Genomic DNA, 16,782 nt, shown 5'->3' with positions numbered 1-16,782 from the left:
GTTGTCCCACTCCATGCCTGTCTGTGCTGCCTGTGTTTCAGAGGGAAGTGCTGTGAGGTTCAGTCCTTGCTGGGCACGAAACATGCTGTAAATACTCAGTGGCTGTGAACTTCCCGCAGCTGCTGTAGTTAAGTGATGTGGTCTCTTGGATAATTGCACAGGTCAGGCTTTGCTCACCTGGGGTTTAAAAATTGTAGCAGAAAGAGTCTAATTTCTAAGAGAGTTATTTAATGGAGATTCACGTTCAGCCTCAGGCCTCACAGCGTGAGCCCTGGCTCCCGTGCAGACTGCAGAGCGCTGACGCCTTGATCTCAGCAACCTGAGTTTAGCTGAAATTCACCACTGTGCACGGCTGTCAGGTCCACCTGTTCTGCGTTGCACCCCTCCCATGCTGGCACAAGGTATTCAGAGAGCCAGAAGCTGCTGGGGGCAGCAGGGGAGCGCTGAACGCACCCCGGGCACAGAGCAGGCTCGGCTGGATGCGCCAGGCAGCTGCGGGCGGGGAGCTTTGCTGTGCGGAGCTGCCTGCGCTGTGCCAGAGAAAGGAGCCTCTGCTCCTGCACAGGGTGATAAATCATTTAAAGAGCGTGATGACAGGCACTGAAGATGGGGCTATTCCTCAGCCTCCACCCCAGGGAAATGGTCCATGTTCCAGGTTCAAGGTCAGGTTTATCGCAGGGCTTTGCTGGAGCAGAGGGAGAAGGGAACATGATTTTGATAATTTCTTGCTTCTTTGACAATTGGTAGAGCCCTATGGGTGCTTTCCGTGTCGTTCCCAGCCAGACAGTAACCCCAGAGCCCCAAACCCACCCTTGCCAGATGCTGCTCCAGGCACACGGAGCAGCACTGACTCTCCACTGCTGAGTTGGCTTGTCCACGAGGACTGATTCTCCTGCGGCCGGGCTAGCGTGAGCGAGGCTGGACACCCTGGGAGGCACGGGTGCTTGGGGGTAGCATCACCTCCTTTACACTGTGGATATCTTCACATCCTCATGGTGGAGAAACAGCTGGTTTAGGTGCAAGTCATCTGCCGGCCATCGGCCTCTGCTGTGGGTGATGTGGATGGCACCTGCAGGTGTCACGCTTTCTCCGTTCAGTCTAGAGCAGTGACAGCTTGCTCTGGTCAAACCTTAGTCCCGGGCTGTCTTATGGATGGCTGAGCTGGGTGGAGGTGTTGCTCCTCAAGGATGCCCCAGGGTGTCAGAGCTGGCTTCACCCCAGCAGAGCCGGTGGCACCGACACACTCACTGCGCTGGAGTGAAATAAGCCGGCAGCAGGGCTTGGGCTGCCCATGGGCTCATGGAGCAGAGACAGCAGCCACCATGTGCTGTGGCTGTTGCGTCCCAGGGAAGTGGTGGCAGCGTGTACCCCACCGCATGGCATCCAGCAGTGCTGTTGGGCCTGGGCTGATGTGGCTGCCAGCATGGCTGAGGCTTTGCCGGACTGGCTAGCTCAGCCTGGAGTCCATAAAAGGCCCTCAGCCCGAGCCAGCAAAATGCTCCGTCAGCCTAAATGTCTCTGCTTATGCTTCAGAGTGATGCCCTAAACAGCTCTGAGCCTGCCTCCCTGCTGGCAGTGATAAGGTGTCCCATCACACCTCTGCTCCATCACACCACAAGCTCAAGCCTTCTACATAGGAAGCCACTAAAAATTAAGAGCAGAGGAACAGGCTTTAAGCTATCGTGGTGTACGTACAATGCAAGTAAGTTACCTTGGCTGTGTTTTAGGGACTGCTGCTCTTCCGTGCTGAGTGGTTTTGGGGACCAAACTCACAGAAACTGAAATCAAACAGCTGTTGCATAGGGAAAACTGGGTTCTGATAGAAGCGTTCAGGTTTATTGCCTTTTACGACAGAGCTTTGGAGAAGCGGTTATGGTATCAAGCCATCCCTCAGTTCTTTTAAAGAAAAAACCCAAAAAAAATCAGAATAAAGAAAAGCAGACCAGAATTCCCCAAATACAAACTAGATAATTCAGAAACATTGCTGCTGGTCTGCAAGACTTCCTCCAAGAACCAGGTACCTCCTTGTGATGCTGCAGCTGGGAGGAGGACACTCAGGGAAGTGCTGAGCTTAGCCTTCGGGGCGCAGAGAGCAAGCAAGCGGATAGGCACAAGTTGTAGAGCACTGCAGCGCATCGAGCTGCGCTATTGCTGAGGTCTTTGTGTGGTACAAGCGCAACAGGCTGGTTCTTTGCTGTTCTCTCTTAATATTGATGTTGTTGCCCTGGGTTGCCTGTTGAAAAAACACCCCCTGCTCTATTTCTTGCATTGCTATGTGCCTATAATCTCTTTATTTCCTTGCCGTTCATGTAGAAAACAAGGGAGCAGAGAAGGAGCCAGGGACCCGGAGCTGCCCGATGTGTGTGAAGACGAAGCTACGTCCTGAAGCTGCCTGGATGCTGCAGGCTGGTCGCTCACGTGCTGCTGCTGTTGTACCCATCGTGGTGTTGTCTGGCACACATCTGCCCTCATCGCCAAGTCCAGGGCCTGCAAAGCAAAAAAAAAAAAAACAAGAACCCCACCCCCAGCCCCCCCCCAGAACGGACCAACGCAGAAATCCAGAGAGGAGGAACAGAGCAGCAGTAGGAGAGCGAGCCCTTGGGCAGCGCGGCTGGCAGACGGCTGGCTCGCCTCGTGGGTGGCTGTGTTCCTCGTGCGAGGTGTCCATGTGCTCCTCCGTGTGTGCCTTGTTCTCCACTTGTGCTTCGTGTGTGGGCTTCGTAGTCGGGTGTCTTGGCCAGCGAACGTGGTTTTATTTGTAACGCAGCAAACCAAACGTCGTCTCGTGGGTCACTTACCCCAGAGACTTTTGCCGTGCTATTTTGCATTCTCTATTTCAAGGATCGGGGCGGGGGGGAGGGAATTACATCAGAGCCAGGTTTTATATCAGAGGACAATTGTTTTATTTAATGCATAGGTAAAACACTTCTGTATACCAGAACACATCCCGCTCCTGTTGGAGTTGACAGCAAAACTTCTATGGATATCAGCTAAATGAGGATGAGATCTTCCTTTTGCAGTGAGGACTGTCACTCTCTATGCCTTTTTTTTTTTGTTGTTGTTGTTCTTTTCTTCTTATCCCTCAGACTTGCACAGTGTAAATCCTGCCAGCATCGATGGCTTTAGCCAGGGCAGTGTCATAAAATAGAAGAACTACACGTTATTCTCTGTAATGTGCAATAAGCCTTTGAACGCTGCAGAGATCTGGAGCACTGGGATATGCTGTTACACAGAGAGGCTGAGTGCACCGAGGCTGGCAGCCAACCAGGCATGCTCTTCCCAAAGCGCTGGCATTCCCCTCCACCAGCTGCACCCGGTCCTGGGCGCGTGGACCTTGTTCTCGAAGCTGAAAAGTGGCAGGTTTTGGGTTTGTTTCATTTAAGGGTGACTTCCTTTCCCCGACTCGTCTCTTAGCTCCTTTAAAATTATGTACCTGATGCTTTTAAACTTTCAACTTCCTGATAAACGACCCAAACTGGGAGAGCTTCATAAGATGGAAGATGTTGGGTGGAGAGTTTCTAGGCTAAGGAAAGCTACAGAACACAAATGAGATCAAAACTTGAGTTTTGGGGTGGTTTTTTTTTTTAAGGCTTTAGTTTTTAATTTTAAGACCGTGATTTTTATGTATGTGCTGATGCTGCTATTTTATCCATAGATTGCTTCTAAACATGGGATTAGAAGCTTCATCTCTACAGTTTGACAACAGGTGAGGGATTGCACTTAAAAGGGCAAACGCAGCTATTTCAGTGGCTGTTGCCTATATGGACTGTGTGTGTAATCAGGAATTTCGCTCTTGCACTCAGAGTAAAAACCAGTGACATCAATCCGTCAAAATACCTGTCAGTATTTTCCCTTGAGCTTTATGGGGTTTGAGCACACCCCCGGGAAGCCAAGGGGATTGGATTCTTATTTTATAGTACTTAAATAAAGGACACAATTAAATTTGGTTCCTACATAATCACCTTACTGTCGTCTTTTAGGTTAATCCTGAGGGCTTGGAACTTTCAGACCCCTAATTTTTTGTGCGAGGGGATATATGTACGAGGACTGGTGGTAGCGACTGGTATCCTGGTGTTCCCGTGCTGTTTGCTGCAGTCTAGTTTGGTGGTTCCCAACATTTTCCTAACTGGGCTTTGCTGCCACTGCCTTCTGCTCCCTCTCCGCAGCTGCCGCTTCCCCTTGCTGGTCTTCAGCCACCTCGGTGGGACGCCCAGAAGCAGTCGCCAGCCTGGGCTCTGCCCTGCATCCCACCTGTAAATATTGGCGGATTGGGAAATAGTATTGCAGCTAATGTATTTTATTAAGGAGCCCTTTAATTTTTAAAGCAGGCAAAGGGATTGTATCCTGTAAAGGTTACTGCTCTGGGCCTGTGCTCTGCGTCGCTCGCATCCAGATGGTAAATCCTGCCTGCGTCTGTGTGTCTGCCCACACCGAGCGTGCGCTCAGCATCCTCCGATGGCCTGTGGATCTGCTTTGGCCGCGTACCGCGATGCATCCCGCGAGTTGGTGTGCCTGGGCGTGTTGGGAACCCGGTGAAAGGGAGTGAAATGGAGAGGGGGACTTGGCAAGGCTGAGATTGCAGGGGGGGGGTCTGCAAATGCGGGAGGAGGGACTGGCCAGGAGGGGATGGTCTCTGTGTGGGGAGTGGGTGCAAGCAGCTGGGCTGCAAACTGGTCTGTGTGGGGACACAGCGCGGGTGTGCCACCAGGTCCTGCTGTGCACCAGGGCTGAGCTGAGCAGCCCCGGAGAAACGGTAGGAGCAAACTGTCCTCTGGCTTGCAGAAAAACCGGGCTCCCTAGAGCTGCTGTCCCCAGGGCTGGCCGCGGCGGAGCTCTGCTGCAGCAGGGCCGGGCTGCCGGCAGCGGGGAGGAGGGCTGCGATGCTGGGTGAGCCCCTAGCCTGCACAGAGGGGTGCCCTCGGGACAAGGACATGTCTCAGGAAGTCGCCTTACCCCTGGGAAAAAGGGTGTGCTGGTAATCCTGATCCCCATGGCTCTTCTGAGGTCTAAGCAATACTTGGGTGGTGCTTGAAGAGCTCTGAGACTGCAAATGTGGGGTTATTTATTGTATTTTTAATATATGGAAAGAATAATTTAGGAATTGGGAGACACTTTGCTAACCCAGCCAGTTGTTGGGGTTATTCTAGCAATGCCCGAGGGAGTGGGAGCTAGTGGGGCAAGGCTGCAGGAGAGCTGCTCTCAGCCTCAGTTAATGCAACCAAACAAATGATCATTTACAAATTAGCTTTGTCATCTTTCTTTAGTGGTAGCTAGGGTGTCACTTCAATTTTGGAGAGGAATGGGTGGTTTTTTGATTATCCTAAAACCTACTTTGAAAAAATTTGCCCTTTTCACTGAAGGAAATCCTTCTGGAGCTGTTTCTATGGGTCCAGGCAGCAACCAGCATTGTGCAGCTGAGCTTGTGTCATATGTAGTTCCTCCAGTGAATCTGCTAGCCTTGTGGGTCTTTCCTTTATACCTCCAGAAACCATCCGTATCATGTCGCAGACAGCAGCCTCAAAACTTGTACGAAATGAAAAGAAAAAGGTGCAGCAAGAGAAACAGATTTATTCAAAGGCTTGGTAGGACTCCTGCAAAAATATGCTCTATTTCTCACTTCTCTGAAATGAAATCCTTGCTTGTATGTGCATGTTAGGGCAGCTTGGAGCAACACTATTTCTGCTCTGAAGAAAGGAAGAGACTAAAGAGATAGTATTTATTTTAAAAAATAAACGTCTCCAGCAAACCAACCCTTTTATCTATTCCGGAAAGTCATCTCTTTAGCTGGATGACTAAATTTGTCTCACTTCACAGAGATAAGAGGGGATGGGGTTCGGCACGGGAGGGCTCCTCCGAGCAGCGAGCAGAGCTGGCGTAGGCGTGCTCTGATGCTTTTGTACGTACTCTGTATTTTCCTCGCTTGCCTGTGCTGTTCCTGGAGCACGGGCATCCTGTGAGAAGAGATCCCGGGATGCTCTGAACTGTGTTAGCTGGGCTCTGCATCCCAGGAGGGCTCCTCTTTCCCCCCCGCCATGTCATGGCGCAGTTGGCTTTGGTCTGCCCTGGTTGGCTTTTCCAGCTCGGGCACCTTGAAGGAAATTTCTCTTTTGAGGAAACTGCATGTCTTTTTGATCTCCAGGAGGTAGATTTCTCTCTGTCTTGCTCAGTTAATACCTCTAGGCCTTCAGTATGGGAGGTAGTGCTACATAAAAATCCTGGTTTAGCCTGGCTTGGAGGAAAACTGCAGTGAATACCTTTAACCCTTTGGGCAGGAATCCATTGCTGTGAATGTCACATTTGCAAATAAATGAGGTTTTCAGCTCTTCAGTCATGTATTGCAGCACGTGAATGGATGCATGGAGAACAACACGTGGCATTTATAAAGCCACCTTCTCCAGCTGTGCTTGTGCAGGGGCTCTGCTTTGGGCAGTGGTTCCCAGTGAGGTATCCATGAGAAACTGCAGCGTGGGGTAGCTGCCAGTAAAGCCAGTAACTCACGTTCAAGAGAGAAACTAAATCACCTGCAGCAGTAAGTGTGACTGGGCTGTGATTTTTTTTTTTTTAATTATTATTCTTTCAGTGCCTTGAGACACAAGAAGCAAGCTGCACAGCAAAAGAGTGGGCTTTCTGAAAGACCAAGTGCTACACGTCTTTGACGTGTTTTACTGTCATTTTGAGGGTGGGTAAGTCAGGCCTGTCCTTTGCTGGTCATGGCGGTGTCAGTTATGTATCTTGTTCGTGTCATATCTGAGGCCAACGTCTCCTGTCCAGATGGTGCTTTGCTTTTTGCATGTTGCAGGTTAGAGACATCTTTGGGTTTCTAAGCTGAAGGCGCACCTGGAGGGAGCGGTGCAGTTCAGCTGCAGGTGCAGCCACACCGTGCGCTGGCAGTGGATCCTGCCTCGGGCACCAGCACGGGCTGCTGCCCTTCTCCACTGCAGAGAGAGGTTGGGGCAGGGGCGGAGATGGAAAATGTGGCAGCTTTAGGTATCTTCTCTTTGCGTGTCCCCTGTGATACACCATAGGGGGGCACCTGACAAGTACAGGGTCTCTGGCAAGCCTAGCAGGCTCCTGCTGCTGTGCCCCGCTCTGTGCCTGCATGTGCCCTTCAGCAGGTCTTCATCTCCCCTGCTGTGTGCAAGAATTTGGTCCCCGAGGCAAGGAAAATGGTGCAAAACTCGCTTGAGGCTAAACACGCCCCCAGCTCCTTGCAGCGTGGCGTTGCTAACCCAAGCTGTGCTGTTCGGGGGGTCCTAGGGAGAGTGGTTTGACAAATGCTGTCTGGGAAAATATTCCTGGGGAATAAAACGGCAAAGGCAGGAGCAGCTGGTGGTTGGGCAGCATCAGGGTCGGTCATGGGAAAGCCGATTTTGCATATGGCCGCAACCGAAGGGAGCCTGGTGGGGGAACGGCGCAGCTGCTCTATGCAAAATGAATTGCAGCTCAGTGAAATGACTCCCAGGATGGGGTTTAGTTCCTTACTTATTGCCAGACTTGTGGGGGGGAGCTGGTGGGAGGAGTTTTATGTTCCTTCAGCATGGCTCCGTATCCTGAAGCCATCAGCAGTGCTGCAGCAGGGACTGAAGGAGGTATTTTTCCCATTTCTGTGGTGTGTGACAGGGGGAGCTCTTTTGCTCTCACCAACTCAGTGCTTTTGCTCTCAAATCTTGTCCAAGAAAACCAGGAGCTTTGTCCCGCCAGCCCAGGGGCTTCACCCCAGCACCCTGGAGGCCCAGGCTCTCTCTAAGGCTGCCCTTGCTCGGGCTCAGAGCCCCTCATCCCCCGCCAGCTGCCGCGAGCAACATCCCATAGCTGGTGCTTTGGGCTTTTTCACAGCAAGCAGCGTAACCAGGTATGTGAGAAGCTGTTGCATGGTTGCAAGTTATCATTTGATGGCGCAGCTAATGCAAGAGCTTCAGACCAAAGGCAGCAAGGATTGTTGTCTCTCCAGTGTTGTCTCTGGGCAGACGGGCTGTGCACATTAAAAGGATCGTTTATGGTCTGGGACACCTTCATCAGTGATTTCCAGGCATTGGGTCCGCACCTTCAGTGTTTTGCTGGCTGCTCAGTATTGTTCTACAACAAAAGGTGGCCAGTCTTTGGGAAGGCGACCTCGCCTTTGTGTTGGGATAGCAGGAAAGGCAGGCTCCTTTCTGCCCCGAGGGGACGGGGGTCTCAGTAAATGTAAAAATGTTTCCAAAGGAAGGAGTGTGCTGCAGTGCTGGGGGGTCCTGCTGAGAGCATGAGCACGTCGGGTGTCCAGCAGGAATACTGGAGACTGGAAAGCAGGTGGTGGGCTTTTTGTGTTTGGGTACCAAACTTCTCCGCTTTACCAGGGCACGTTTACAGTGTTGTCTGAGCAAAGCAGTGCAAGGGATTTCTTTTCTGGCCCAGAGCCTCCTGCAGGAGATCATGCCCTGATCAGGTCCCTCCCAGCCTGAATTAACCTGGACTATCCCATGGCCCTGTTACTCTGAACACAGCCTTCCATGGGATGAGGGAAGTAAGGGAGCTCAAGAGTCGCTGCCTTTCACCTTCCCTTCCTGAAGAAAAGCCATGTATGCTCAGAGTTGCTGCTAGTGGTCACCCAGGCCTTCAGTCAGTAACCACAAGCCATCAGTCAGTGTTCCAAAAAAATAGTGTAAATTCAAGAAAAAATAAATTGCAACTTTTGAGGATATAATTCGGATCCTCTGTGCCGTAATTTTGCTGCTGTTTCTGATTTATAGGCCTGTTCTGTAAGTCTCTTCTTATACTTGATGTTAAATATATGACTCTATATGTACTCTGCTATAATTTAAGCATGATGTATATGCACTCAGTACTGTAATGGCATGTGGCCGTTACACTGTAAATATGTACCATGAATAGAGACGCTATTTTTTGCATGCTTTTGTACTCTAGAACTGAAGAGAAAAAGTCAATAAAGTCCACAGAAACGACACTTGGCGTAAGTGCAGTTCGTGGCGCGGCGCTTGCCGCTGGCTCTTGCGTGCTCTCTGTTGTCCAAGCCCGCTCGGTGCGCCTGGCTGCAGCAAAGCGGTGCTTGCAGGGTTTCCAGCACTCCTTTCGTCCCTGCGCTTTCCTTGTTGGGCTTTTCCCTGGAAAAAGAGGCTCAGGGACCCGTTGTGCTTCGGTACCACGTCGCCGGCTGCTACAGCACCTGGCTGTAATGTGACCTGTGAAGCTGCCCTTCCCTAATTGCGTTTGCTTCCGAAGACATGTGCAATTTGCTTTGAGAAAGAGGGGTTGGCCTGGGCTAGAGCTAACTGCATGGTGGTGGAAACTACAGCAAAACCTGGGCTTGCCCGGTGCCGCTGCGCCGGAGCCGGGCAGGACTGGCCGGCTGATCCCGCGGCGCTTCAGGGACCCTCTTCCAGGTGAGACTCTCAGAGACACCGTGCTCTTCTCTTTCCTATAATACTGAAAAAGAAAAACAAAAAGGTGAAGGCATTGTCTCATCGCCTGTCATTAATGTCCTGCCCAGGCACACGATGGGCCCAATAACTGCCAGTGCTAAACACGGCCATTAATTCGTGGGTGTATGAATTGGTTTCTCATGCAGGCCCAGGTCCTCAGCTGTGCCTGGGGAGCAAAAGTAAATGGAGAAAGAACAACCTTGGATGCATCGTATCCTGAAGTGTGTTTTTCCTGTACTGCTGCTCTGTTTGCTGTTGTGTTGTCGGGAGGGGATGTGCCAGGTGGTGAATGCTCAGTTTTTCTGTATGACCCACCTTGTTTCTAGGTGGGCTTTGCCATTTTAGATGCTTTGGCAAAGTCTCCAGGTGTGGCTGTAGCTATGGAAATCCCTAACTTCCCTTTCCTCCCTCCCTGAAGAACGCAGGAGCCCACTTTGTGCCCTGAGCCAGTTGCCTGATGGGAAACTCGTCCTGTCACAGAAACATCCCTGTCTGAGGCAACCCTCGCCTCTTCCCCGACAGCCAGGGGAGGATAACGGGGCACGTCGTACTTTAAATTAGAATGTTACAGCTTCATTTTCTCCGTTCCGCTCGCAGCAGCAGACTGCGCGCTGAGATGGTGACTGGTGTTTCCCAGCAAATCACACTAAGACAAAAACCTGCTATTTATTTTGCAAACACTGAGCAAAAAGCACTTTGTGTCCCTGTTACTTGTAACAAAGGCTGTAGCAATTACCACCTCTTAGGTGCAGCCCCAATTAAAAGAGGAGGGTTTTGCCTGAATTTTATAAGCCATGCAACTTTATTTCTCCCCTGGGAATATTTATTCCTAACGAGTCCAGTCTTTGCATTTTTGTTAAGGGAATGACCCCCTCCAGGGCGGCGATGAGGACGGACGGCTGCAGCTCTCCCAAAATCGCAGCAGAAATGGCTGAGGCGCAGTCACTGCAAGGGCACGGGCTGACTTGGCACTGGAAAGGAGGAAACAAGCTCCTTCACCAGCTCCTGCAGGCTCAAGGCAGCTGCTGAACACCGCTTTAAACTTTTAGCCTCTTTTTTCCCCCTAGCTGGGTTTCCCAGTTTGTTTCTGGCACACCAGCCCCAAATCAGCGACCGAAGCGCTGAAACCCCCTTTGGGCCGGGTCGTTCAGCGCTGCAGCAATCCCGAGCGGCCGAGCGTTAGCGGCGGGGGCAGGTACTGTGTTGCTGTGTGCTATCGGAGAAGCGGCTTGTGTGATAAGCTCATTAAAACACGCTCAGATGTGCCCCAGTGCCATAGCAACGGGGCTGAACCCGCTGCAACCAGCACCACGCAAAGAAGGAAAACGGCGCCATGGGAGGGACTGGCAGAGGCGCGGGAGTGCAAATGGGGACATCAAGGACTCGTTAATGCACGGGCACTTTTGCTGGGTTAATGCTATCGCCACTCCCACGCCGGGTGGATTAATACCCCAGCGTTTTGTCAGGGAGTAAATAAAATATTGAAGTCGTGTAATTGCTTGTTCCCCAGGGATACGGTGTCCCGGTCCCACCTTGGTGGGTCGCGTCGCTGCCACTGTCGCGCATCCGGCCCCGAGACATGGTGGGTGACGTGTCCCAGGCCAGTAAATGCCCCAGGGTTTGTGGTCTTGCTGGGGACTCCATGTGGGGCTTGATCCAGCCAGGTAAATGGCTTGAAAGCCGCTCCCCCTCATTTTCTCTCAAATGGGCTGTGTTTCAAAATGGATTTCTTGAGCAGTAAATTATAATTTAGTGCTTATTATAATATTCATTAACAACTGACTTCTGCTGTAGCATTACACCAAATAGTAATTATTAGAAATTAAGGTGACAGGAGGGAATAATATTCTGAATTGTGTAAGTAGCAATAATAACAGCCTGGGAGGGATAAGCGAGGCAAAGCAGCGAGAGAATTTCCTTTCTGCAGGGAAATGAGAGATGATAAAATCCCCAGAAGCAGCTGTACAGGAGCCACGGCTGCCGGGCAGAGGGTCTATAGTAAGGTGCTGGGCTGGGGAGCTGCTGTCGGGAAGGGGACAAAAAGAATCAGAGCTGCTGGTGGGTGTGAGAACAGCAAGCAGAGGGGTCGCAGGCGTGGGACCATCGGGTCCAAAGAGTCCGGTTTTGGGGCATCGCCACCCGGCAGGATCTGCACAGGGAAATGAGCTCCAAAGGCTCAATCTTGCCTCAATATTATTTCTCTAGGTTGCTTTCTTAGTTTATTATTATTTTCTTTCCTCTTCAGGCTGAAATTAAATTTCCTGTGATGATGTCCATCAAAAGATGGGAAGATGTTTCTGCTGGGTCTGATATTAGATGCCGGTGCATGTCCTTGCGAGCTGCAGGTCTGGGTGCTGGTAAGCGGCTGCTGCCTGGGCTTTGGGCACAGACCGGCTACAAATGGGTGGTGGTTTTAAAGCAAAAGCCGGAGTCCTTAGTTACAGCCAAGGTGGAGCTAACCCAACCTCTGAATCACATTTTTGATTACAAGGTTAACCTTGGGAGCCACGACTGCAACTTCAGAACTAACTGCAGTGGTGGTAGGATGGATGTGGAGGCAGGATGAACAGCCAGGGAAGCACCCAAAGCCGTGCCAGGCTGTGCGAGGGATGTGGTTTTTTCCTGCCCTGAGTGAAGGGGCAGTCATCAGCCCTCAGAAGACAGCCCCAGCTGGGAGCAACCATCACCCTTTATTGTTATCCGTGCTGCTCCGCACCAAGCTGCACGGATCTCTCCAAGGCTTCCTTCCAGCAAAGGCCGTTTAATCACACGCCCTCTTTCCTATGGTCTAATTAGGGGGGAAAGAAAAATAGATCTTGCACATGAAAGTGATCAGTTTGTTGCCAAACATTTCCAGGATTTGTCTTTTCATCTCCCTGTGTAGGAAAAAGCCATTTACCGTGTTCTTTTCTACAGCAGTTTCCAGGGAGGGCCAGCAAACATAGCCAGGAGCTGCCAGCATCAAGCCCTGACCGAGTTTCTTTGCTTGAATAAACCAATGTTTCGCCACTAATGTGATCTGAATGCCCATTTTCTGTGCCCCATTTATGGTAGTGCGGGGGAGGGCAGCACCAGGGCAGCGCTCTGTAAATCCCACCTCGGTGCTCGGTGCTTTCACCCCCACCTGATTTTACAGTGTGTGGTGTGCAAACACATTAAGGGAGAGCACGCACCAGCTGGGCTAACTTGCATCACCCGCGGTGCCTTGCAGCGCCCGTCTGTCCCCTTGCCTCCCTGACTGTCGATCTCTATTTTTTTTTGGCAGGGGAGGTGGTTCTCAGGGCTGCCTTTTGGGAAGGGGGATGCTCTTGCTTAGTCTGGGCCAGCCAAAACACCCGTGAAATAAATTTTTTTTGGAATATCAGGGATTTTATTCATCATTATAATTGGATGGTGTCACATGAGCCTCTCCTCCCTGCCCTGTTGGTCCTTGCTCTGGGACAGGGACAGGGATAGCGGCCCCAAGCCGCCGTGGGATTGCCGGTGAGGGAGGGAGCTGACCCGCTGCCAGCTTGAAGCGAAGCAATTAAAGTGTGTGGCTGCCACTAGCGTTTCCTGTCTGTAATTAAAACTTTTAATGAGGAGGCATATGGAACCACACACCTCCCCCCCACCCCAGGCTGGCATTTTGCCAGGAGTGGGTTTATTAACAGCTGCTAATTACACTGTCATTCAGCATATACGTCGAGGAGGGCTGCATAGCCTGGCCCCGAGTGTTTGTGTTGGCTCTGAACGCTGCCAAAAAAATTCTTAATTTGCTTTTATCTTATTTCCCCTTGTATTGTGAACTGAACCCCTAGGCATTTGTAGGGCATTTTGGGGACACCACCACCCCTGGGACATGGCGCCGGCTCCTTCCTCACCGCACCTGACCCCCCCCCCACATGCACGGGGGCCGCAAATCCAGCTGCACGTCCTCCCCGCAGCTGGTGAGCGCTTTTTATTTCCTGGAGTGATTTTTGCTGAAAACCTGATAGTCCTGGTAGCCACAGCAGGGCTCAAAGCCTTTCCCCATCCTGATGGTGCACCCAGCTGCCAGGCTGTCCCCGTCCCAAGGAGCCTCAGGGCTCCCATGTGTCTCTGGACCAGGACTGTGTGTTACCCCAGTAAGAGAACTGGTGGCTTTGCTCCCCTTAGACCTCAGTTCTGCTGCTGGGGTGTTTAGTGGACCATGTGCACTACAGCAAGGCTCTTTACCCCCCGCAAAAGGCTTTTGGTAATGTCTTACAACAGCTGGTTATATTTTTTACATTGGGTCTTATACAGTAACCCACTCCCAGCCTAGGGCTCTTTGAACCTTCCAGATTCGTGCAATCATATAGAGAAAATGAGCATTAAAACCAACCACGTGGAAGTTCTCCCCTTCCTTTAAAAGCCAGCCCTGGGTCTCGCTCCTGCAGCAGCTTGGTGCCATCCTGCCTCTGCCTGCCTTGTACCCGTACCGCTGTCACCGACGGGACACGGGCCGTGGCCGTCGCTGCTCCCACGTGCTGAATCAGCCCCCGGCGACAGGGCCGGGACGGCTGGAGGGGCCAGTGAGGATGGAGTCAGGGTATGGCGAGCTGCTCACCAGTGTCTGGACCTCGAGGGGACCCACAAGTGTGTGAGCGTGAGTCAGGGCTGGGAATGCCTCTCCGGTGCTGTTGGAACCCGCAGCTGAAGGACAAGCTGCCGCAGCAGCAGGTGAAACTGGAAGGGAAACCCTGCAGCCTTCGCCAGACGCCGTAACGCTGCACAAGTGTCTGAGGTTAATCGGGGGGATCGCATGGGCTGCGGGAGCGTCCCTGGCAATTCGGGATTCAGGCGGCGACGGCCCGGAGCAGAGTGGGGCGGTTGCAGGCAGCTGCCCAACGAGCAAAGTGCACCAGCAGCTCCCAGGGTCATGTCCTGAGGGTGGTGGGTGCTGGCCAAAGGCATCTCCTGCACTGGTCTCTGGAGCATCAGGAAATGATTTATCTCAAAATATTGCACTACGATGACCCAAATGACAGGCGCGCACATGACAGGACATCATTTTTGGGAGCAGGTAGGAAGGGGCGTTCACAGGAGGGTGTGAGACCGGTGCAGGTACAGCCCTGCCAGAGCCCGGCACTCCCTGAGCGGGGCTGTCGGCTATCCCGCACTGGGAGGGTTGGATGGTCAACGTCAGCTTTACTTTTTTGAGCTATTTACCTATTTGACCTTCCAGGGGCTTTTGCTTTAGCAGCGTGATACAGCAATACACTGAAACCACAACACGAGGGTCATGGAGCGATTTCAATAGCCAGGCAAATCCCAGTACAACCATCATGCCCAGTACCTGCTTGCCCACAACTGCGGTTGCGAAAAGTGTACGGGAGAAGACCTCGGCGCTGTGCAAGCTGCCTGGTCGGGAGAGGAGAAAGTGCAGGGGTCTGGGCACAAATGAGTGAAAAGGAGACTAATTCTTCTTTTAAGGAAAATATAACCTTCTATATAAATAAATATATATAGTCTATTAATAGATAATATAATATCTATAGAGAAATATAAATTTATAAATATAATATCCCTTTTAAAGGAAAATATAGCCTTAGGGGTGTTTAAACTCTGTGCATACTGATGCAGCTTTCTGCAAACACGTGCAGTCTCTCATGGCACGTAACACCCAAATAAAAGCTTCTTCTACCCATTAAGGGTAAAAAAACTGATTTATCCAGGAGACACGTGGCAATTCTTAGCGCACCTGAAAGTTATGGAGAGCGGGGAGAAAAATAAATCAGACTTTGCTGCTAGCGAAGCCTTGGGCCAGTCTCCTGGTGCCCTCTGCTGCCAAATGCCTCCCAGCTGCTTGCGCAGCCAGACCGCGTTGGCATTGCAGGGAGCTCAGGCGATTATATTTGGCAAAAGCCTTCACCGTGTATCCTGCCCCACGGCAGGTAAAGCCTTTTAGTCTTTACATTGATTTTATGAAAAAAAAATTATGAAGAGGAGAAATTGGGTTGCAGGATTTTTATAGCAGCTGAATTTAAGACGCTGGGATCTCCAGAGGTGTCGTGGCAAAATTTCTTTTTTCTTCACAGCTCTGCTCTTCTCCGTGCCACTTATTTCAACTGAACAGTTTTGTCATTGGACCATCAGCATTTAATCTCACCTGAAGGGGAGCCTAAACAAAGAGCTCAGTGCAATAAATCTCCTGTTAAGAGCCTCTATAAGCTGTCAATGGCCATCTTACGTGTTCATATGAATGGTCTATTCATTCACCAAAAAACCCCAACCCGTTTTGCAGAAATAAATACCTTAAAAGAGCTAATTCAACACGAGACGTCAGCTCACCCTTTAACCCACCAGTGCCCAAATACCGACGTGTTCCACAGCAGCACAAACCCAAACCAGGCAGATGCTGAAATGCTGCATCAATATATGTGACAACCTTTGTATTCGGGACCTCCCCCTCTGTCTGCAACAACGCCTTCATTCAGGATTGCACGAAGTAGAAGGTTTCAGGTACATCAGTGTTCTCTTTCACACCACTTTGTCCTCCTCTTTGTTTCTGATACAAGATACCAATAACTTTGAGGACTTCTACGCACATATTGTGAGGGTACGAGATTTGGGCAGCAGTTGCCCTGACGTGTGCCCTGGAGAAGAGGCGGCAATCGATTGTTTCGTCCCCCTTTGTCGGTCTCACCTGTAGTTTTTCTGTTGTAGAACCATTCTGGGCTCCTTGGGTTCAAGTTATCACCTTTGTTTCTTAGTAGGTTCTTCAAATGCTATTCTTGACACTTGAGCATGAAATGGAACAATACCGACATACCTGCATTCCATTGACAGACTCGTGGCTGCGGGATTTCTGCAACAAACCCGACGGTAACGGTATGGCGTGAGACATGCTCCTTCAGCAAGCCTGTCTACAGCAGATATTGTATAAATCATGACATTTTTCTACTCTTTAAACTTCCAAGTTGGAGAATATTAGATAACTTTTAAGTCACTAAATTATGTCCTAAGCAAGTAACTTAATTTTTAGCCGACACCCTGTTTTCTGCTGCTCTGACCTCCAGCCTCTGCGTCACCTAATGCCTGCTACGGACATCGAGAGCTCACCATCAGAAATTAATTTCCTCTGTGAGGATTTCAAGAGTGGCCATTGAGTCTCACAGCTCTCCAGCTGCACATCGAGGCAACATGTGCTTAAAGACACTGGTTTTACCAACCTGATTTTGCAGGAAGTCTTCAGAAGTCGGGGAGGAAAGAATCACAAAGTGTATTTTATGCTCTTAATACATTTTTTTAATTGCAGTAACTTCTAAATTATTCACAAGTTTAACATCTTCACACATCTATGCTAGGATTGATATTTCATGATACAGGTGATCTGAAACCTGCTGAGGCCAGCGGAAAG

At 50.8% G+C, this 16,782-nt stretch overlaps 1 protein-coding gene across 2 annotated transcripts in view; it reads left to right on the top strand.

The window, feature by feature from the left end:
- Window positions 1-3,954, top strand: part of CAMKK1 (calcium/calmodulin dependent protein kinase kinase 1) — a 104,306-nt gene extending 100,352 nt beyond the window's left edge. For both annotated transcript variants that reach the window (XM_075112956.1, XM_075112957.1), the window contains exon 16: window positions 2,314-3,954. In XM_075112956.1, coding sequence (XP_074969057.1) covers window positions 2,314-2,386 — 73 coding nt within the window. In that variant the 3' untranslated portion in view covers window positions 2,387-3,954. The remainder of the gene's footprint in view (window positions 1-2,313) is intronic.
- Window positions 3,955-16,782: the final 12,828 nt, after the last annotated feature.

This window comes from Phalacrocorax aristotelis, chromosome 18 (genome assembly GCF_949628215.1).
Source record: "Phalacrocorax aristotelis chromosome 18, bGulAri2.1, whole genome shotgun sequence".
NCBI classification, from domain to species: domain Eukaryota; kingdom Metazoa; phylum Chordata; class Aves; order Suliformes; family Phalacrocoracidae; genus Phalacrocorax; species Phalacrocorax aristotelis.
This window is presented reverse-complemented; position numbering and strand designations above follow the sequence as displayed.